The 22,921-nt window shown below is 55.0% G+C and overlaps 5 protein-coding genes across 5 annotated transcripts; 2 read left to right on the forward strand and 3 right to left on the reverse strand.

Moving 5' to 3' along the window:
- Window positions 1-1,278: 1,278 nt before the first annotated feature.
- Window positions 1,279-3,153, forward strand: IUM83_04873 (neutral zinc metallopeptidase; the record flags this gene model as incomplete). Its single annotated transcript, XM_067928974.1, has 3 exons — window positions 1,279-1,699; window positions 1,786-2,099; window positions 2,200-3,153. 3 exons carry the CDS (start codon window positions 1,279-1,281, stop codon window positions 3,151-3,153), a joined length of 1,689 nt encoding a protein of 562 aa, XP_067796270.1.
- Window positions 3,154-5,211: 2,058 nt separating this feature from the next.
- Window positions 5,212-6,249, reverse strand: IUM83_04874 (h aca ribonucleoprotein complex subunit 1; the record flags this gene model as incomplete). The annotated part of the gene is made up of 1 exon (XM_067928975.1): window positions 5,212-6,249. The coding sequence occupies one exon, from the start codon at window positions 6,247-6,249 to the stop codon at window positions 5,212-5,214; it is 1,038 nt and encodes a 345-aa protein (XP_067796277.1).
- Window positions 6,250-6,398: 149 nt separating this feature from the next.
- On the reverse strand, window positions 6,399-8,672 carry IUM83_04875 (Dicarboxylate/amino acid:cation (Na or H) symporter (DAACS) family protein; the record flags this gene model as incomplete). The annotated part of the gene is made up of 1 exon (XM_067928976.1): window positions 6,399-8,672. One exon carries the CDS (start codon window positions 8,670-8,672, stop codon window positions 6,399-6,401), a length of 2,274 nt encoding a protein of 757 aa, XP_067796276.1.
- Window positions 8,673-8,993: 321 nt separating this feature from the next.
- On the forward strand, window positions 8,994-12,611 carry IUM83_04876 (arf-GAP with GTPase, ANK repeat and PH domain-containing protein 9; the record flags this gene model as incomplete). The annotated part of the gene is made up of 2 exons (XM_067928977.1): window positions 8,994-10,322; window positions 10,380-12,611. The coding sequence occupies 2 exons, from the start codon at window positions 8,994-8,996 to the stop codon at window positions 12,609-12,611; spliced, it is 3,561 nt and encodes a 1,186-aa protein (XP_067796275.1).
- A 2,024-nt stretch (window positions 12,612-14,635) lies between these two features.
- IUM83_04877 (NPP1 protein) lies at window positions 14,636-16,030 on the reverse strand (the record flags this gene model as incomplete). Its single annotated transcript, XM_067928978.1, has 2 exons — window positions 14,636-15,483; window positions 15,541-16,030. 2 exons carry the CDS (start codon window positions 16,028-16,030, stop codon window positions 14,636-14,638), a joined length of 1,338 nt encoding a protein of 445 aa, XP_067796274.1.
- Window positions 16,031-22,921: the final 6,891 nt, after the last annotated feature.

Below are 22,921 nucleotides of genomic sequence, written 5' to 3' on the forward strand. Positions count from 1 at the left end.
TGTCCGCCTGTTTGGAAGACTGGGTACGCGTTCTTTCACTCGCATACCAACGCAATTTGCATATCCGATAGCGTCGCAAAACACGATTTTGCGATTAGAGTACGGGCTTCAGCGTCTGGATGACCATGTTACACGGCACCACAGGCGTGGCTTACCGTTCGAATCCTCGCTAAATAGAGGCTCTTTGTTAAGATTTTTTTAGAAAAGAGAACCTCTCTTTGTTAAGTTATGCTTTTTTAAGGAAGAGTGCTCTTCGTAGAAAAGTCATGCTTCATGCAATATCGTTGGACGGCTTGTCCAGCCAGGCTAACATGAACGGGGCGTGAGGATAGCTTGGTCCGCCTGATCATGTGTGTGCACTACCCGAACAGTGCGAGCTTCCATTCGATTCCGAGCTACTGGTGCAGACACAAAGCTGCACGATGGAAGCGCTTGCAAGCGACAATTCCAGCTCGAGTTGCCGCTGACACGTTACTGTTGGCTCATTCGTGGACATGGGCGTGCTCGACGATGCTGCAAGCGTCGCACCGCTGTGGACGCTACGAGACTTCAACGGTGAAGTAGCATACGGACAGAGAGTTGAAGTTAAGCCGTTGAGGCTAGTCATTCCAGTAAGAAATCGGTAAGAATAAGTAGTGAAAGTTGTGTGTGGTTGTGACTATGAGGGAGAAGGGCAGATCCAGGAAATACTCCGCGGAGTTTTCCGGGATGGATCATGTGCCGCTTGGTGTGGGCCGGAGTGGTCACTGTTAACCGTAGGGGGTTTGGTTGAGGCTTTCCCCGGTGCAACACAACCTAACACTGCTCACTTTTGAATTTTCATTCTCCCACACAAGTGTTCTCGCTACGCTCGATTACAACTTCGACGTCTAGTTCTGACGAGAGCCAGAATCTATCATAGATGCTACCTCGCCCTGCCTGTGCTCCTCCCCCGCTTGCCGCCTGCGGAGGCTGCTCGCGCGGCGGCGAGCAGTCGAAGTTCACAAGTGCAGGCCAAAAATATACTATCCAGAAACGTATTTCACTACGCATAAACTTGTATAAGGGCGGGAGTATGCAAAAGAGTTTCTCCCGGATCCAGAAAGATCTATGGCGCGTTCTTGTGTCCGCCCGAAAACCGTCCGCTGCACCACTCACTGTAGTAGCAGTTGTAGCCATCTCCCGATTCGTACCTAGTCGGAATATGTTCGCAGTATGCAGCCATACTGCGAACCAGTCGGCCTGTCAAAAATGGATCGACCTGGGATGCACGTGCTGACGCGCCCTAGCGCGCGCCCAATGGAGGTGCGTGTGGCCTCGGATGCATCCATGACCATGAGCTTCGCGCTGCCGGCCTCGTTTTTGCTGGCGCGTGCTGCGCGCGCCTCGGCGGTCGCTGCAGTGGAAGAAGAGAAAAGTGTCAAAAACGCTGTCGAAAATGTCGAGGACTCGTGGGAAAAGCGCGACTGGGAGCTCGAGGCTCCGTCAACTGTCAAAAACTCGACAGCGCAGGAAGATGACGACGACTGGGAACAGGACGCGACGCCCGAGCTGCCCGACGACTTCCCGCGGCTCATCGTGAATTTGACACGGGTGCAGCGCCACCACTTCCCGGCCGAGTCGGACGAAGACAATTTTGACATGATGGAGGTGTTCCACCGTGTCAAAAATACGCTGCACGAGCACTTTTCCCAACTAGCAGAGGTATTATTTGAACAAAGTAAGTGGTCGATGCTGTTTCTACTAAAAAAGACGAAGAAAACTAGTGTACTAACTTTATTTTTCTGTTTTTGGCATCTTTGACAGAGTCCTGCTTTCACTGCACCTACGGGTCCACGCGCGCCATGATGGACGGACTGCACCTGGCCTACCCGGAGGACTTTTTCGCCATGGTGGACTACCCCACAGTGATTGATGACGTACCACTGCACGAGTATCTGCACACGCTATCGTACCCGTCCAAGTGGAAGAGTGTTGAGTACCTGAAGGACTGCCTGAGAAGGTGCTCGCGAGATATTCGCTGGAAGAGGGACGTGATCACGGAGCTGGAGCTGCTGGCTGAACAAGAATGTGTGCTGTATGAAGAGCAGCAGAAACAACTGGGCGACGAGATCGACGAGGTGCGCGGAAAGGTTTTTGGTGTTGCAATTTTTGTATTCGTGTTTGGAGGGGTTGATGGGTTTTGTTGGTTTGTATGTTGTCGATTTTTCGGCTGTGTAGCTGACGCGCCTACGCGACTCATTCCGTGAGAAATTGGAGAAAATGACACAGCAAGAGGGCAAGCCCAAGGGCCAGTACTTGATGCTGCGCAAGCTGGAGGACATCGAAAACAGGTTGATGCTGCTGCTGGATGAGTATCTGAAAGAACCCGAGTTGGAAGAAGAAGAGTGCTACAGTGCGTTTGGCAACCCCGGAGGAGAGGGCGGCGTGACCACCGGTATGAATGTGCTGGATATGGTGATCGCCATGGTGTTCGGTCGCCTGCCTCTCGATTTTAGCCAAGAGACCACGACGGAGGAGCACTTTCAAATGCTGTTCGACCACCATATTCACATTTTGCGACTGTGGAAAAAGGACTTCGGACGGCTGCCTCCGAAGTCGCGAGCTGCTCCACCGCCAGCTAATGGTTCAGATGCTGGTAGCGTTCACGAATTATCTGGTGAAGGGCGTGCAGCACCTGATGCTTTTGATGAAGAAGAACAGGCTAAGGAGTTCTCGTCGTACTGTCGGGTAGACGATAGCGACGCGTTTGGCTCGGACGGACCGGCAGCATCTGAGAGGTTAGACGACGGCTGGGAGAGTTTGGATATTGAAGAGAACACCCGCAATTACGAGAGTTCAAACGATAGAGACGCCCGCGAAGACAACGATTCAGACGGTTATGGCGCTGATTTTGACAGTGACGAAAGCGAAGACGAAGACGAGTTGACAGAGGCTGCTGCCGCGCGGCAGAAGCTTGAAGCTTCCGAGCCTAAAGAAGCAGCACAGCCCTCGGCCCCTGCTCGGCTACGCCGGAGACGCATTAAGCATACCAGGCGGTCCAAAAAGTTGCAAAAGTCGAAGACTTCAAGACGTGATAGCGATGCGGAGCAGGAAGCTGTTCCGTTCCAGCCGTTCGCATGCACAGGAGCAGTTGGCCTGCTACGACTTGCCAAAGAGAACGAAATGTTTTGAATAACAAATGTAGTGCGACCGAAATGTACACCTTCAATTGGAAGCTTGCGCACGTTAGGCGAAAAGGATGAGCGTGGTACCTTCATTGAGCATCAAGAGTACTAAGGATAAGTTTTCGGGCCCTTGCCGTAGAACTTGTAGTCAGCCTCATGCGTCTTCCAGTCCTTGGTCCCGATTGCTGCTTGCCCGAGTCGCGCCAGTCCCAACTCTTCAAACAATTGCTGAGGCGGTTTTCTTGCTGCCTTCCACAGCGCGAATTGCAACTTCTGGATAGTGGCCTTATTGAGCGCTGAAGCCACTTTCGAGGTCGTATCCTTGATAACCAAGTCAACATTCACTGACGAGCGCTCTTCTGTGCTGGCGTCCTTCTCAACATCTCGCTGCCTTGATGCCGGGGGCGGGAAGAAATCTTGGGCTTCCCTGAGAGTGTTGCAGCGGGCGTGACATCGGAGGTCGCAAGGAAGACAGCAATTGCAGCTGAAATGACGTGGGCGAAGCGCATAATTCTCTCAGGCGAACTGTTGCAAGCTTACGCGTTGCAGTGCGAAGCGAGAACTGAAAAGAGTGACTCGATTTCAAAGCTTGCATGCAGCAAGCGTGTGATAGCAACGTATCCCGCGCATCACTAAAATGATCATGTTAGCGCTGACAGCAAAGATGACTTGATTCAAAACTAAGGCTAGCGAGACTATATTTTTTGAAGTCTAGAGCTTTATTGCTGAACGCGTGCAAGTAAATAGTTCAGCGGCACACTGCAGTTTCAGTTAGAGAAGGAGTTTTATTTTAACCTGTACGGATTGAGCTAGTCGAATTGCTACGCATCGAAGCAACGTGAGCGGTAAGCGTCTCGACACCATTATATGACTACTGTGGGTTCGAAACCTGCTCGCGCGTTGAAGTGCACGAGATATGCAGAGCTTTCGGTAGAAGCCTGATCCCAACTCACGGCTGTTGTTTACTCTACAATGGAAACCTTCCATTACCGTAGGCTGTGGAAAACACCATCTTGCTGGCACGGCAAAGGGTATCTTCAGCGAAATCATCGACAACACACAACACCATTTCCCGGGCACGCACAGAATATTCTCAACGTAATCGCGCTGTGGCTTGGCAGGTCGGGAAAATCTCTACAAACCGCTGCCCTAAAGCAACAAGTGGGAAAAAGTTGTGAATAGGCTGCCTTTTCAAAAACTTGTGCCGCACATGTATTTGAGAACACCAGCCAGAAGATTACATGTAGTACTGGTAAGATACCATACCAACTATACCCGATGAAATTATGACAGCTCAACTGTCGATATCATCTGAAACCCATTACATACATCAGGTATATCATGATTGGGATTACCGGTACCAATAAAAACTGTCATCGACCTTGTGCTTCGTGGTTTTCTATCGGATTCCCAGAATGACTTGCCTGGAGTATGGGAGCCAAGGTGAGCCAGTGACTGACTCGCAAATAGCGAATAGCGGAGACTACAATATCTTGTCAACAACAAAAAACGATTTCAAGTAATTTGAGAACGTCAAACAGAACCGTCAACGAGCAACGCAAATGCGTTGGCATATTGCTGCAGAGTCCTTTACTACTGGCCCAGTAGTCCTGGCCCAGAGCTGCAGAGACTGTCACCAGTACGAGTCTGTCCAAGCTCAGGTTTTCCGATAGCGGAGGCCGGACCATTTTGCGAACTCAAAACTAGCGACCTTGATGGGACTCGAACCCACAACCCCCTGATTAGAAGTCAGATGCGCTATCCATTGCGCCACAAGGTCAGCTTGTTAATACAGCCAACCAATGCAGCACAATCCTGTGCATAGGAGCAGAAATTGGTGTGAAATACAGAGACGTTCTCCAAAAACACAACTGGTCAAGGTGTCACCACACCACGAACTTATCGAGGCTGCATTGGGCACTGCACCGACTGGAATCTGCCAATAAGTGAGCAACAGGAAGCTACCAGCAGGCGTCGGGCTGAGCCTGCGTGACCGAGAGTCGAGATGAAAGGTGTCTATTTATCTATACCACTGGCTGTCTCGGTAGCAAGAAATCGGAATAATCTACTCCACTCCGTCCGTCTGGCGGAAGCGCTTCAAAATGCCCATGAAGAACGCCTTGCGGTTGTTCACGAGGTCGCTCACGCAGCGATTGTACTCGTCCAGCGCCTTCTTCGCCGTCTCGTAGTCGAACCACGACAGGAAGTCGATCATGCGGTCGTCCACGTCTTCCTTTTGCAGCTTGTATTCCGGGCCGTCGATGTGTTTCTGGATCAGCGCCTTGGTCTTCTCTACCTGCACGTTGCTCTGCTTCTTGCGCAGCAGGTCGATCTTGTTGCGCCGGTTTTCCGACTTGTTGCCGCCGCCGCTGGCGGTCAGCTCGACGTTAATTCGGCGGCCCTGCAGCAGCGTGTGGTGTCGGGAGAGCGCAGCGCCCAGCGCCTTGCTGTCCTTGACCTCGATGAAGGCCGTTCCTTTGAACTTCTTGGTCTTCTTATCCGTGAGCATGCGCAGCTTGATCTCGCCCGCCTCGGCGAAGTGCTTGCGGATGGACGCCTCGGTGGCTCGGAAGGGCAGCTGGCCCACGAAGAGCGTGAGGTGGATGCTCTTGTGGTTGGCGGGCTTGCCGTCCTCGTCGGTCTGCTGCTTCTTGTTCTGCTTTTGCTTCTTCTGGGGCGGCTTGGTCTCCTCCACGCCCTCGGCCTTGCGCTTGGCCTGACGCTTGAGCAGCCGCCGCTGCTGCGCGTTAAGTTGCTCGCCGTCTGCAGCTACCGCGACATCCGCCTTGGCGTCTTCCGCCACCTGCTTCTCCAGTCGCGCCAGACGACGCCGCTCCTTGGTGTTGAGTTGCGCGCCGCTGTCTTGAGTTGTTGCAGCGGCAGCATCAGCCTCAGTCTTGACGGGCTCTTCCTTGACGGGTTCCGGCTCGGGCTTGACGACGGGCTCCTCCTTCACTGCTGCTGGGGGTTCCTGCTTGACGTCCGCGCTCTCTGCTGCTGCTGCTTCTGCTGCTGCTGTTGCGCCCTCGGCCTGCTGGCGCTGCTGCTCGCGCAGGAGCTTGCGGCGCTGCTTGGCGTTGAGCGTGGAAGGCAGCGCGTCCATGTTATTGGCAATGGTATCGGATTGATTGGCTGGCGGGTTTTTGTGTAGACATGGTGTGCACAGCTGCTCCAGACGTACACCACCGGATCCACTTCAACTTGGACAGCTTTTCGACGTTAACAGCAAGTTAGTTTTATTGCACTGTGGCATCAGAACACAAACGACGTCGACAGCTTGCGCGAGGTGCCGCCCCCGCCTTTAGTTTTCCTTCGGGAGTGCGCGGCGAGCGGCGCGAACATGTCGTCGTCGATGGTGCCCATGGAGTTCGCCACCGCGAACACCGTGGCCGAGTTGCGCCGGAACCTGTCGGTGCCGAGACCAGACAAGGCCGAGCCGAACGCCCGCTTAGGAGGCGGGAGGCTGCTCTTGGGGCTGTGTTCGCCACGATGTGCTGTGAACCTCCTGGCTGCGAGGGGAGGCGGCGAGCGCATGCTCAGCATGGCCTCCATCTCTGGCGTTAGCGACTCGTAAACGGCCCGCGGACAGTGCAACACCGTCAGAAACTCCTGGAACACGCGCGAGGCCTTGAAGGCGTGGAAGGCTTCGTCGTCCATATTTTCCAGGATCTCCTCTCGGACCGCAGCAAACACGTCACGTCCAACGCCATCTGAAGACAGTTCGTCTTCGATTGCTGCCAGCACACCGGGCGAGATATTCACTGGCGTCGTCGCGGTCTCCGCTAGAAACTTGAGATATATCACCAGTGCTCGCTCGTGAAGACGGTCCTCGGAGATGTCCGCTTCCCACTTAAAGTCCTCGATGTACTCGAAAAGCGCGACTTCGTGATGCTGGAGTCGCGTGACACAGTCGGCCGCCCACAGTTTGTGACCTTCGTAGTGCTGCATGATATGATCCGGGTGCGCTCGCTCGCGCAGACACTTGATGCAGAACTCAGCAAAAAGCTCTGGTAGAGTAGAGAAGAACTCGTGGAAATTCTCAGGCATCAGCTTTAGCACGAGGCAGTGGTCCAGACACCGGACATTCACCAGTGACCCGCAGTTCAGCAGCAGCGCTTCTTGGCCGAAGTACCCTCCTGGATGTACCAACACCAACCCACTGCCCTTATCGTTCGCATCATCGCTCGTACCATCTTCGTTCTCAGCCTCGACGATAGTGTCCGTGCTGCCGTAGTCTATCTCAACGACACCACGTAGAAGCACGTAAAAGGCAGTATTCCGGTCGCCGCGACGCATTATCATCGAGTCGAATTCATAGTCGACTATCTCGCTCATATAGCTCAGCTCCTGTAGTTTGAGAGGAGGGATCGCGTTCAAGAAGGAGCAGCCCTGCTTAATGAGAGTATCCATGAAGTTGAGGCGCACGTGTTCAAGTAATACCACAGCTGCGTCAGGGGCGACCTTGAGGAAGTTGCAGAACGCGGTGCGATCCACATACACCAGAAGAGCGTCGTCTAGCGCGGTGATGCTACATACGCGCGGTATCTTGAACACCAGCGATATCTCGCCGAAATACGACCCGGTACCCATGCGCTTTAGAGCCTGAATCTTCTTGTCTCCGAAAGCTCCGGCGGCATTTTCCTGAAGCGCCACAATACTTGTTCTCCGCCCTGGCCCTCTTTCAGGGGTCAAAGCAGTAAACGTCGGCTGCGCTGCGTTGAGTGAGACTTGCAGAGTGGCTTGCAACGAGCCTTTGATGCAGACAAAGAACCTGTCGCCAATTTCTCCTTCCACGCAGACCGACTCGCCGCGTCTCACGAAAAGGTACGAGCACATGTTGGCGAGCATCACCAACCGCGTCATCTCCACGCGCTCTAGGAACGGGATCTCCACAAGATAGTTCACCACCTCTGACTCCACGATCGACCCCATCAAATGAAGCTTCTCGGGGGCTGTCATGGCCCCCATGCCGCCCTTTCCTTTCCTACCACCGGAGAAGCGCGCAGTGTTTTTCATCCCGACCGCGTGCACCGTCAGGCGCGATCTGAGCTTCGAAAACTTGTCAAAGTTCAATTTGAGTAGCGTGCACCCGACGAACGGATCTGCCGTGGTCTTGTTGAGCTCGAGCAGGGCCGCCAGCTTCTTCCTCGCCTCTTTGGCCGTGCGTGGGGCGTCGTCGCTGTCGTCGCCCATCATCTGCGCGACCAGCTGATCCCGCGCGACGTACGAGATGTAGTCGCCCGTCTTGCGCTGGCAGAGCAGCTCGGACACGAGCTGGCCGGAGCTGGCCTTGGGCAGCATCGTGCTAATGTCCACGGAGCCCTCGGCCACCACGACGAAGAAGCGCGACGCGGCGTCGTTCTTGATGAGCGCGCCCTTGGCGTACTTGGCCACCTGGAAGCACTCGGCCAGCTCCTGCAGCAGCCGGTCGTCCATCATCTGCATGAACGGCAGCTTCTTGAGCGTGTCCAGCACCATCTTGCTGCTGTCCGGGCTGTACTTGGCCGCCGACGCGGCGCCGCCCATCGCACAGCCGGCCACTTAGTCAGTCCGCCACCCGCCAGTACGCGCAGACAGACAGTGCTGTCCTCCACTCCGCTTTGCGCTCTGACCCCACGCCCATGAATAGCAAGCAGCAAGCAAGCTCCGCAGCAGCGTACACTCCTCCACCCCTGCAAATAGCCCCATTGCGCACAAAAATGTAGCCATCCGCTCACTTCAACGACAAACACTCCTACTTCGTGTAGTGAACACCAAATCCACGTCCACCACACCAATATCGCCATAGCCAACCAAGCCACTCGCTCATTGTGTCATTCGCCTCGTAGCGTCACCTTCTCGCCGACGATGGACGCGCTCGCGGGCGCCGCGGCCGGCAAGGGCCACCGCAAGGCCAAGGCCGGCGCCAAGGTGAACAAGCAGAAGCGCAAGGCCTTCGAGAAGCAGAAGAAGGAGCAGCCGTCGCTGGCCGAGCAGCGCAAGAACCCCAAGGCGTTCGGCGTGGCCAAGGCCGGGCGCGCGCGCAAGACCATCCAGCGCAACCTGGACCGCGCGCACCGCAAGGAGTACGTGCCGCAGCAGAGCCGCGCCGAGGAGCTGCCGCCGCCCATCTCGGTGGTCGTCATGGGCCCTCCGGGCAGCGGCAAGAGCACGGTCATCCGCTCGCTGGTCAAGCGCTACACGCGCCACAACCTGGTGGAGGTCAAGGGCCCCGTGACGGTCGTGAGCGGCAAGGACCGCCGCATCACGTTCTTCGAGTGCCCCAACGACCTCAACGCCATGCTGGACCTGGCCAAGATCGCCGACCTGGTGCTGCTGCTCGTGGACGCGAGCTTCGGCTTCGAGATGGAGACGTTCGAGTTCCTGAACGTGCTGCAGGTGGTGGGCTTCCCCAAGGTCATGGGCATCCTCACGCACCTGGACAGCTTCAAGAAGAACAAGAGCCTGCGCAAGACCAAGAAGCGTCTCAAGGCGCGCTTCTGGACCGAGATCTACCAGGGCGCCAAGCTCTTCTACTTCTCAGGCATCTCGGCCAACAAGTACCCCAAGGGCGAGATCCAGAACCTGTCGCTCTACATCTCCAGGATGAAGTTCCGCCCGCTCACGTGGCGCAACTCGCACCCGTACATGCTCGCGGACAGGTTCGAGGACGTCACGGCGCCTGACGATATTCAGCGCAACCCGCTCGTGGACCGGCGCGTGACGCTGTACGGATACCTGCGCGGAACGCACCTCAAGCCGGGCATGAAGATGCACATTGCAGGCGCTGGCGACTTTTACATGGACAGTGTCACGGCCATGCCCGACCCGTGCAACGTGCCGTCGAGCAAGAAGACCGCGGACGGCACGGTCAAGAAGAAACACTTGACCCAGAAGGACACGCTGCTCTACGCGCCCATGTCGGACGTTGGCAACATTATGTACGACAAGGACGCCATGTACATCAACCTGAGCCAGCTGAACTACACCAACCCGGACACGGGTGACGTTGTGCCGGACGAGCAGGACGCGAATGGAGTCGACACCAGTGGCAAGAGTGGCATGCGCATTGGCCTGGGAGGCGAAGGCGTGGAGATGGTCCAGAGCATGCAGAAGATGGATGTCGGACTTGATGAGCGATTGAAGGGCGCAAGTCTTTCCCTCTTCAAAAACACTGCTGCTATTCGTGCGGATGAAGTTGACAGCGATGAGGAGGAAGAAGAGGGGGACGATGACAGTGACGACGATGATGAGGATGACGACGATGAGGATGAAGATGGCAAGCCGAACGTTGGCAAGCCTAAGGAGGCTATTGTGCGTGACAGCAACGGCCGTATGCGCCGTCGCGCTGTGTTTGAAGACAGTGAGGAGACCAGTGAGACCGCAAAGAATGGCGCCGAGTCGGAATCCAACGATGATGACAGTGACGACGACAGCGAAGAAGAGGAGGAAAATGAGGAGGAAGAGGTTACCGAGGAGCAGTCGCAGCTTCGGTGGAAGGAAAACATGGTGTCTCGTGCTGCTGCAAACTTTCTGGAACGTGAGCAGGCCGATGTGAATCTGATGGAGCTTGTGTACGGTGAGCGCCAGAAACTCCACATGACTGAATGCGACCTTGAGAACGAGGAAGATGCTAAGAACGGTAAGCGTGCGCCAAAGGTTGACAGCGACGACGAAGACTTTTTCACCCTGAAGCGCAAGTCGAACGCCTCCGGAGAATCCTCTTCGGCGTCCGAGAAATACAACACTATCAACGCGATGGACTGCTCTCGCTTGCATCTGGGCTCGGATGACGTGAGCGACTGGACTATGCCGGATGTATTGGAGGGCATTCGTAACCGATTTGTGACGGGTTCGTGGAAGCGCGTTAACAAGAAGAGCGGTGACGATGATGAGGAGGACGTTGAGGACGGCAATGCTGACCCGATGAATGATGACGACATGGACGGTTCCTTTGAAGATTTGGAAACTGGTGAGGTTCACAAGGGTGCTGATGACGCTGACAGTGATGATAACAGCAATGACGGCAGCGATGATGATGAAGATGAACAGGAGGAGACCGACGAGCAGATCCGCGAGCGTCTCCGTGCGCAGAAGTCAGCAAAGAAGGCTGTCGAGGACGACGATGACATCGAAGTTGGAGGCCAGAAGAAGAACAAGGACGATGAGGACGAAGAGATGACGGAGGTTATGGTGGAGGCCAAACGCCTTCGCGAAGAACAGGCTAAGCGTAACGCTGAGGAGTTCGGTGATGAAGGTGAGGACATGCGTCTCCAACTGGAGGGTTTCCGCAACGGTCTCTACGTTCGTATCGAGTTTTCGGGTGTGCCTGCTGAGTTCGTGCGCTACTACGATCCGAAGAACCCGATCGTTGTGGGCGGTCTGCCGAACATGGAGGACACCTTGGGTCTCGTGCGTATGCGTTTCAAGAAGCACCGTTGGCACAAGAAGATCCTCAAGACCAATGACCCACTGGTGTTTTCAATCGGTTGGCGTCGATTCCAGAGTCTTCCGCTGTACTCCATCGAAGACACGAACGAGCGTCACCGGTACTTGAAGTACACACCGGAGCACATGCATTGTCATGCCACCATTTTCGGTCCGATGTGCCCCCCTAATACAGGCGTGGTGGCCTTCCAGACGTTGTCTAATAACGCTGAAGGCTTCCGTGTGAGCGGTACTGGCGTTGTGCTAGAGCTGGATCACAAGTTTAACGTGGTCAAGAAGCTGAAGCTGATCGGTACGCCCAGCAAGATCCACAAGAACACGGCTTTTATCAAGGGCATGTTCAACACGGAGCTGGAAGTTGCCAAGTTTGAGGGCGCTAGCGTTCGTACTGTGAGTGGTGTGCGTGGTCGAATCAAGAAGGCGCTTCGTGGTGAGAAGGGTGACTTCCGTGCGACGTTTGAGGACAAGATTCTGAAGAGTGATCTGGTGTTCTGCCGCACGTGGGTGCCGGTGGAGCCCAAGCAACTGTACAACCCGGTGACGTCTCTGCTCACGAACGTGAAGGGATCGTCGAAGAAGAGCGCTATGGGACTTATGAAGACTACGTTTGAGCTGCGCAAGGAGCAGAAGCTGGCGGTGCCAGTGAATCCGGATTCACTGTACAAGCCGATCGTGCGCAAGGAGCGCACGTTCTCGGCATTGAAGGTGCCCAAGAAGCTGCAGGCTAACCTGCCGTTCGCCAGCAAGCCCAAGGAGGACAAGAAGAAGGCCGGCAAGGGGTACCTGGCGAGCCGCGCAGTGGTGCTCGAGCCGGAAGAGAAGAAGAAGTACGGTTTCATGCTTCGTGTGAACACCGTGCGTCGTGATCGTGAGGCGACTCGCAAGGAGCGCCAGAGCAAGCGTAACGCAGAGAATCTCAAGCGCAAGCAGCGCGAGGAGAAGCAGTTTGAGGGTGTGCACAAGGCGGAAAAGAAGGCCAAGTACCGTGCCGAGGGCAAGGAGGCTGCCTACCGGGCCCAAAAGGCAGCGAGGGGCTAAGTGCAACGGGCTGCCTGTATCGGTGTATCTACTAGAGCTGCCACTCACTCAATAATAGAGCTACAACACTTTCAGTCTTTTGCTCGATTGCCATTGTTATATTTCCACTGCACTGCGATAGCTGTGAACTCGGCAATTTTCACGTGCAAATCACCTACTACTCCGTCTCAAAATTGATGTCCCATTGTTGTAGAACACATGCGCGTTTTGTCAATATTTCGTCTTTTGCAGCGCGGTTTGGCAAATACGACGCGGCGCGTTCTCACCGTTTGAACCGTGCGCTTATTTACTCAGCAAGGTTAGTTTTGACAGCAGAGTGACGAAATGAATGGCCACGGAGGTGATTTAAGAGCTGGGACAGGGCGGCAGATCGCAGATGTCGCCCTTCCTCCTCAAACCAAGCGTCCAGCTCCGCCCATTCTCCTACTAGGTTTATTCACAGCCATACAAGCCCGCCAACGTCTGCGAACACCTCGCAGCTTTGATGCGCTCATTGATGCCGTTACAGCAGCGTACTGGGAGCTGCCGCCATCGACAATTAATGCCGCGTTCTTAAGCCTGCAGGGGTCGATGGACTTGTGCATTCAGGATACAGGAGGCAACATGTTCAAGCCTCCTCACATGGCCAAAGCGAAGCTTCAGCGGGAGGGAAGACTGCCTCTGAGCCTTCAGTGCTCCCCCAAAACAGCCCTAATTGTGTCGCAACTTACAGGGAGCAGACTACTCACCATAGTTAAATCAAATACAGTTTGAGGACATCATTTTAGAGACTAAAACAAGAGTGGGATGGGACCTCAATTTTGAGACGGGCGGCGGATTCACAGCATATGAGGCAACGCAAAACGAAACGATATCAAGGCATAAAACCTACTTTTTAAGTTTGATATCGCATTCGAAAGAACTCATAGCGAGCTTTCGAACGGTTATCCTGTTTGAGTTTGATTTCAGTTTCCCGCCAAGTTATTACCGTTTGAAAATTAGAATTTTCAAATATTCCTTAACTTCCCCAACCCGAGGTCTTTCGGTTGCGCCCATTAACCGAATCCCTAGACACGATAATTTTTATCCCAAATTTCTATAGTGAAATCAACATATTTGGTAACGTGTCCTTTTCAAAGTCGGGACGGCACCCGACCCCTAGCTCTTCCTCAGCTTCCTTACCGTGTATTTCGGCTACAACGTGTCTCCTCGATACATGATAGCACTTTCATCGTGTCTTTTTGTGATAGAAAATGAGCACTGTCCAGCCAAAGACATAGCAATCGCTGAGTAGCCAGTGCAAAGATTAGTTGAAGTAAAAGCATATGGCGATCTGCAAAAACGGCAAGATAATGCAGTACCGCATCGCCGAAGTCTTTGTTCGCACCTGATCTGCAAGGTGTTTGTGGGTGCCAATGCTAACATGGGACAGTCCAAATACATTCGGTCAGATAAATTTTTGTAGCCATCAGGTAAATTACACACTTTTCATTCTCTGGCTATTCTTGGTTGGCACCGCTTCGCCACGCCGCCGCTTCGCCTCTGCAATCAGTGTTGGACTGACCGCGTGAGCGAATTGAGGGGGGGGGGGGGCTTGTGTCCTAAGACGGTTGTCGCCGTTTGGTTAATTCCCCGTCCAACACTAAAAGGTGCGTTCATCAAGCATATAGCTCTTCGCTATCGCTGTCTACTTACGCGCTGTATTGCTGTGCTCTGTAGGTCGCAGGGCCCACCGCTGTAGCTCAACGGGAGAGCGCCCTGCAAGGGAGACGGGGGTTCAACTCCTCCCAGTGGTCTATTTTCAGCTCCAAGTCGAAGAGTCACCCCAAGGTCAAGCGGTGCAACTCGGTGTTCGAAGGCGCACCTCGGTGGTCGAAGCGACAGAAGTGACGTCAGGCACTGGTGAAACGTCGATCTGCACTGCAACAACAAGGCTCGACTGCGGCACCATGCACGCAGTCACGCAGCCAGCACCGAGGCAATAACAGCGTAATGTATGCAACTGAGTGAGCGTCTTATTTTCAGTTCTTATCTGTTCGCTATGTTTAGACTATGGCTTCTTCGTAATCTTCTTCAATGTCTCTAGTAGCGTCAATAGTCTCGGTGGTGACCTCGTGCTTACGCAGAAGCATGACCATCGCGTTTAGACTAGGCACTGTGCAGGGAGGAGCAGGAAGAGACAGAGGTTGCTCTGGCTGTAAGCTTGTCTCGATCTTCGCCTTCCGGAAGCCTGCCTTGATCGTCGTCGACGAAAGGTCCGCCCAGGCATCCTTGATCCACATCACTAGCTCTGTACGCGTTGGCGGCAACATCTTGAAAGCCACCGCCGCGCCGGCAGCTCGAACTTGGGCAACAAGAAACTCGACCCATTCATGGCGGAGGCGAACCTTGAAGGGCTGGTTCCACGCGACGTCAGCCGGTTGGCAGACGTACGTGTACCCCGGGGGAACCTTGTGGAGCTCGACATTGAGCAGGCGCGCAAACATGAGCACGTCGGTCCGCCAGTGTCCGGAAAAACCATCCCAAAGCAGCAACACTGGCTCATGCATGTTAGGTCGATGCAGAAAGTGGTAGCTGAGGAAAGCGATCGACAGCTCACTGTTCCACCAAGCGGTATCATTACCGTAGATTTGCACGCCATGTTGGAGTGGGCCAAGCTCGGACCAAAGCTTCCGGCCGAATCCATGACGTGTCGCGGTGTTTTCTCTCGCGGTCTCGGAAATCTTAGATGGCTTGGTCTTGAAGATGAGAAAGGGGTCCAGCTTGGTGCCTTCGTTGTCGCCAAGCAGCATGACCGTCACGCGTTCCTTGGTCTTTCCTGCACACCGAACCCATACCGTCTTAGCGCCCAGCGGCGAGACAGTCTGGGTAGGAACGTACTCGTAGTTGACACCTATGCGAGGTCTGTTAGAAAGAAACACTACCATAACTAAAGAAACTACAAGCTTACCAGTCTGGTCAGCGTTGTACACCTTCGATATCTTGAGCTCCTTCATCTTGTCTCGTACGATGACGCTGAATTCCGCGGCCTTGGTTGCAGCATCGTCGGGTGTCGTCTGACCAGCACGGGTTCGCCGGCGAATGGAAAGCTTGTGGCGGCGAAGGAAGTGTTTGCGCCAGCTCCAGGTTGCTGCGAATGCACCGTGGGTTAGCTGACACTCGCGGAAGAATTCGAGAGCCTGAAGCTTCAGCATAAGCGCTGTCACCGGTACACCGTCAGCTCGTAGGGAGTTGATCCACTCCACAAGCTGCTCCTCCGCTGTAGGGGGGAGAGTCGCACCCATGCCACGGCTGCGGTCGCGGCAGTGGAGTCGAAAACCGCTCAAGCACTTTGCCTCTATCGTAGCACGAACAGCCTTCCACGCGTAGTACTGGCGCTTCTTGTTCGGTCGCTTGCTGGGGCTCATCTCAGGGTGGAAGTGCGAGACAGCATCTTCCATGGTTGCCGTGTCTAAAAAGACAAGCACATCTAGCTTGTGCTGGTAGGAAACAGCCGTGCGCTTGTAGAGCTTCGGCCGTGCCCCCTTGCCTGTTGTACGTTTTCTTCCTGGGTTTGCCATCTTGTCTTGGAACTAAAACTTGTTATGGCAGAAGGTGGTGGTTGCTTTGAGTGCGACTTATGACATCGATTCGAACGTAATTTATATTGTCGGCTGTCCGTGAAAGCGATTTATGTAACGGGGTTACACGCACAAGTGGCTGCAAGCCACTTGTGAATTTAACAGATAGGTTATCTGTTAAAAGTTTTGGATACTTCCTCACCTTGGTGTAAGACACACCAATGGATACATTGAAGTGGACCACCACAATGAGTGGTCCACACATACCCAAAGATCCTATTGGTAGAAAGCAGCATCTTTCTACCAATTAGAGCGTGCATATTGGCGGGGCTTTGACTGCCAACCCCTTTCATAGATGATAAACAGTTTTAGCAGATTTAGGAGGAAGATCAATTTACAAACAATACAGTTCTCATTTTACCTAATCTAAGTCACTTGGAATCCTTTCTTACTTAACTTATATTTGTGTATTCAAATATAATTAACCTAAGTAATTACTAAGTACTTACGCTTCATCATACACGTTGCGCAACGTGTAAGCTAAAGTAGTGAGTCAAGTTAGACCCACTACACCTGGTAGCACTTTGTAGTCCGTCCAACGACCGACTGCTTGACGTTCGTACGCGGTGTACGAACGCGGAGCCGAGAACCACATGAGCACGGAGGTGCCCATGGAGAGCTCCAACACGCCTGCAACACATGTTGCACGCGTTGACTGCCCCCACCTGTCTGATCCAGAGTGGGAGGCCCTCCAACGACTGTCAACAGTCATTGGAGAAGCGGCGATAGCCACGATGCTGCGTACGCTATCGCCGACGGAGCAACATGGTGTTGCTCTGGGCTTCATCATGAAGGAGCAGCGTGATGCTGCTTCCTCAGTGACGGCGTCGTCAGGGACGACACCGCGTGCTCAACCATTAAAGTTGAGCGTAAGCAATTACGTGGGAAGAGAGGGCGAGCCTCTCCTCCGATGGCTTGTCGAGCTCGACACAGCCATAGCGGCTCGACGCATCGTCGACCCGCTGTCGAAGGTCGCGTTCGCCATGTCCTGCCTTGGCGGACGCGCAAGGGGTTGGGCGTATGGACGCCGACTCTCCGATCCTACGTGCTTCAACACGTACGAAGTGTTCAAAGAGGAGCTCAAACAAGCGTTTGAGCCCCCACAAAACGAGTTCCGGTCGAGGGCGGAGTTCCTCGACCTTCAGCAGGGTAAGCATGACGTCCATGCTTACGCGCAGCGCGCACGATATTTGGTCTCAAATATCGTGACTAACCCGATTGACAAGGCGACCAAGGTCGTCACGTTCATGAAAGGACTTAGAGATGGGCCCGTGAAGACCTATCTCTTCCGAGAGTACCCGAGTACTCTCGAAGCTGCAATCACCCTTGCCATGCAAGAAGAGTTTAACCTGCGGCAGGCTAAACTCCATGTAAACGTACCGAGGCCGCAACCGCGCCCGGTAGCGAGGACGGGAGGTCCGGAGCCAATGGACCTCTCGAACGCAACAACTGCTGGTTACCAGCAGCAGGGAGGTAACGTGCGATGCTTCCGTTGCGGAAGGATCGGTCACTTTGCACGGGAGTGCACAGCTCCCATACCCCCTGGAGGTGGCCGTCGTGGCGATGCTAGGCATCGCCGCGGACCAACAAAAAACGCGAACATCCAGTAGGCGCGGGGCGCCCTACTGGTAATGCAGTCACGCGTGCCGACATTGGGCACGCGACACTGAGGACTGCAGCCCCCAGTGAGACCAGCTCTCACTGCAAGAAACAAGATGACAGGCCGAACCTAGTCATCTTGAAGGTTTACTCGAAGAGAGCGAGTGACTCTCTTCGAGCTTTGGTAGATTCAGGCGCGTCGAACAACTTTGCTCGACTACAAAGCCTGCCGAGACTTGACTTCGAGGAGGTAGATACACCTCGAAGTCTTCTGGAGGTACGACTGGCAACAGGTGCCATCGTGAAGACCGAGAAGCGCGTCGTGAACGCGCTTCTCGTACAAACAACGAGTGTTTGTCGAACACTTTATCGTCCTGGACCTGGACGATAAGTTCGACGTAGTAATGGGCATGCCGTGGCTTGCACGGCATGATCCGGTGATAGACTGGAAGAAGCGCACGCTCGTGCGTTTCGGTCGCGGCAGCGGAACAGAGAGCGATGGCCCTGTTACCGCGGCTCACCAGTCGAGACAGCGCTTAATGCTGCTGTCCCGGAGTGCCCAGGAAGTGCGCGAGGATGCGCACAAGTGATACCCACGTCGGCAAGGCTGCCGACGTCAGGAGAAAAAGACGTACTGGTTCCGGGAACCAATACCCACGTTCAAGCGTGTAAGGGACAGTCCCTGACCCGAAGAGGTCAGGTCGACAACGGTGCGTCGGCTCCGGGAGCCGACGCACCCTCGGTCATGAGGGGCTCCGCCAATGAATGGCGTCGAGGTGACGAAGGCGTGTCAACTCCGGGAGTTGACGCTGCAAACAGTGCGGACGGTTGCAAACGTACCGCACTGACGCAATTTGCATGCTGTCGTGCAGCCGGGCTGCACGACGAAGCGCCATGCGATCAAGCCGGGCTTGATATCGCGCGCCCGCAGACAGGGTCTGCCGGCGAAGGGACACATTACCGTGCAGCCGGGCTGCACGAAGGAAAATGCGGTCAAGCTGGGCTTGATACCGCGCGACCGCGGACAGGGTCCGCCGGCGAACAACTGTTCACGGCCGGGCCTGGACCAGAAGAACCACTGTGCGGAGCCGGGCTCCGCACAACAAGAAGACGGCGCAAGCGGAAAACGCTGCGCCAGTCTCGGTCCGGGACCGAGACGCAACAAGAGCAGTCTGCTGGGCAGACTGCGGCGGTGACGCCGGATGTCGAGACGCTAAGCGTCTTGTCGCGCACCGATACTGGATTCCAGTATCGTGAGATGGAACTCGCTAGTCCTCCGACGACGGCGTCGGAGTTGACTTCGCTTCTAGTCATGAGCTGGAAGCGCTTCACACGCGACTTGCACGATGGACGCATCGAGCAGGTCTGCGTTCTTTCGAACGGCGAAAGAACGGAGAGCGAGAGCGAAGAGCTGAGGCAGCTCTTCATGGGAAATACCACTGAGAGTGAAGACACTCTCAGTGCGAAAACGGAGCGAGAGCGCTTCGAGGAACAAGGTTGGGACTCGCTGAAGTCGAGTCCCTATTACGAATTGTTGAGGGAGTACAAAGACGTACTCCCGGAAGAGATTCCTGCGGAGCTTCCGCAGGATAAGGGCATTCAGCACGAGATTGATCTCGTGCCGGGCACGAGATTGATCTCGTGCCGGGCACGAAGTACTGTGTCACGCGGCAGTGGCCACTGCCGCGAGAGCAAGTGAAAGCGATCGACGACTTCTTTGAAAGTCGTCGTAAAGCAGGACAAGTGCGGGAATCAAAGTCCCCGCACAGTGCTCCGACGTTCGGTGCCAAAAAGCCACAGGGCGGATGGCGCATCGTTCATGCGTATAATATGCTGAACGATGCGACGGTACCGGCGCAGACGCCGATACCACGAAAAGATGTCATCATCGATTCGATGGCCGGGAGCACCGTTTACAGTGCTCTCGACTTACGAGATGGATTCTGTCAGATCCTAATGCGTGAGAGCGATATTCCTCTCACGGCAGTGAGCACGCCAAGCGGCATGCTCTGGGAATGGATAGTAATGCCGCAGGGACTTAAGGACGCTCCTGCGACCTTCAACAGGTGCGTGACGCACTTGTTGCGCTCGGTGCGCGACTTCGCGCCGAGCTACTTTGATGATGTGTTCATCCACAGCCGGGCTGTGAGAAGACCGACGTAGAGATGCACAGGGTGCATCTCCGGAAGCTACTTGAGCTTATGCGAAAGCATAAGCTCTACGCGAACCTGAAGAAGTGTATCTTCGGAGCGAGCGAGATACCCGTCCTCGGGTGTCTCGTAGGGAAGAATGGTGTTCGCCCTGACCCGGAAAAGGTCAGGGTGATCAATGAATGGCCAACGCCTTCAAGTGTCAAGGAACTGAGGCAGTTCCTTGGCTTGGCCACGTACTTGTGCAAGTACGTGGAGGACTATGCGGGCAAGATCCGCCCGCTGTCACAGCTTCTCAAGAAGGAAGCTGTGTGGAATTGGACAACCGATTGCCAAAAGGCATTCGAAGCAGTCAAGCGGGGCTTGACTGAGGCGCCGATCTTGGCAGTAGCTGACCAAGATCGTCCATTTCACGTAGTGTGTGACGCATCCGATTTCGCGATCGGATGCGCGTTGATGCAGCACGATCACGAGGGCCGTGATCGTGTCGTCTACTACCAATCTCGTCAGCTGAAGCCAGCTGAGCGCAACTATCCGGTGCATGACAAGGAACTCCTTGCCACGAAATATGCACTCGCAAAGTTCCGAGTGTATTTGCTTGGAAGTAGACCATTTGTGGTCTACACCGACCATGCATCACTGCGCACCGCAGTGAAGTCGCCACACATATCACAAAGAATGGCGAGATGGCTCTCATTCTTTGCGGAGTATAACTTCCGGGTCGAATACAAACCCGGAAGATTGAATGTAGTGGCCGACGCGTTATCACGTCGGCCGGGCTATGCGGAAGCTGTTGACGTCAATGCCATTGACGCCATGCGATCGAGCAAACCCACATCATCTCTGCTGGATGATGTGAAGGCCGCGTACGCGCACGACGCGGACGCGAAGCTCTTGCTGGCCTATGGCACAGCGCCTTCTGACAAGTCCCGTCAGAAGCTGCCCAAGCACCTTCGAGCGCGTGCACACCGCTTTCGAGTGCACGACGGATTACTGCTTTACAATGCAGTCGACGACAATGCGGATCGCGTTGTCGTGCCAAATGACCATGACCTGCGACTCAGGATCATGTACGAATATCACAATGCCCCGACTGCGGGACATCTCGGACGTGAGAAGACATACGTCCTTCTCACGCGCGACTTCTACTGGCACCACCAGTATAAGTGGGTGCGCAAGTACATCCGTGCTTGCGAGGTATGCCAACGCGTAAAGCCTGCGCCATTCGCGCAGGCTCCATTACAATCACTACTGACTCCGTCGGAGTGCTGGAAGTCCATGTCTTTGGACTTCATCGTTGGTCTTCCCGCGGACAGCGGAGGGAACACCAGTGTTGTGGTCTTCGTCGACCGCTTCAGCAAGATGTACCATCTTGCTGCGGTGCCAGCAGAGGTGACCGCGAAGCAGACGGCCCGTCTGCTCGTCGACGTGGTATTCAAACACCATGGCAAGCCGTCCGACATCGTGTCGGACAGAGACCCGCGCTTCACAGCGCACCTGTGGCAAGAAGTGTTTACACTTCTTGGGAGCCAGCTTTCCATGTCGACTGCGGATCATCCGCAGACGGACGGTCAACCGAGCGCGTGAATCGCGTGCTCGTCGATATGTTGAAGAGCTACGCTCACTCGTTCCAATACTGGAGCGAGTGTTTGTCGATGGCGGAATTCGCCATCAACAACTCGGTGCATGCCTCGACCAGGCATACACCGTTCTACGTGAATGCCATGCGGCATCCACGTCTACCGAGATTACTCGGAGTGATGGCTCCCACTTTAAGTGGGGGAGGATCTACGACTGCAATACAGCAGCCGCAGAAAACTGCTGACACTTGCACAGTGTCAGCTGCAACAATGAACAAACCACATGAGTCTGCGCAGGGCGCAGACTCCTCCAACAAGAAGGACAAAGACCACGGGTCTGCGCAGGGCGCAGACACCGCGAAGAACCACGCAGAGACCGGGCCTCTAGCGGAGAGCGAGCTGAACGAGTTCAGCTCGGATGCAATCAGTTTCATCACCAAAAGGCAAGCCGTAATTCGGTTTGTCCAAGACGCAATAGCAGCTTCTGTTGACCAACAGAAGCTGAACGCAGACAATGCGGGCAGAGGCAACACAAATGAATTTAAAGTTGGTTCATTAGTTTTGTTAGCTACACAAAACCTGCCTAAACATGCAGTTTCGGATTTCGGAGCAAGCAAGCTTGCTCCGCGCTTCATCGGGCCGTTCACTGTGTTGACACGGCACGGCAACGCATACACGCTAGACATTCCGTCTAGCATGCGCCTCCATCCGACCTTTTACGTCGGACGGCTGAAGCCATACCTGCAGCACGAGCCATCTAGCTCGGCTGACCCGAAGCCTCAGCAGGAGCCGAGGCAGAAGCGGAGGACTTGGCCTCGGCGACGAGCAGCCTCTCCTCCAGCGCGCGGACGCGCTGGAGCAACCCCTTCATCTGGGTCCCCAGCTCGACCTGGATGTTCGAGGCGGTCTGCGAGACCGCCGCGACTTGGGCCTTCTGGTTCGCCAGCTCCTGTTTCAGGGCGGCGAACTCAGCGCCCTGCAGACGCTCCACGGCGGTCACCCGGTCGTGGAGAGGCGCATACTGATCAGCCCGGGGCTGATCATACCCGGGGCGTGTTCCCACCCCCGCCACCGCCGATCCGTGACGCCCGCGGCTCAACCCGCTGGATGGTTGAGCGGATTGTTGACCATAATATCCCGAAAACGAACCCTCAAGGGGCTCGTTTTCGTATTCGTTGGAGAGGATTTCCTCCCCATCGAGATACATGGGAGCCGCGGAACGTCTTGCTGGAGGACGTTCCGGAAATGGTGAGGGCGTACGAGGAGCAGTACGCGCTGGTGCAGCGGAAGTAATACGAGCGCTGCGGTCATTGCTAACGCCCGAACCTTCACGTGCTAAGAACTTAGCACGGAGCTCTTTGAGACTCTCGGGCACACGGAAT

This window comes from Phytophthora cinnamomi (genome assembly GCF_018691715.1).
Source record: "Phytophthora cinnamomi strain GKB4 chromosome Unknown Contig17, whole genome shotgun sequence".
Classification (NCBI taxonomy): domain Eukaryota; phylum Oomycota; class Peronosporomycetes; order Peronosporales; family Peronosporaceae; genus Phytophthora; species Phytophthora cinnamomi.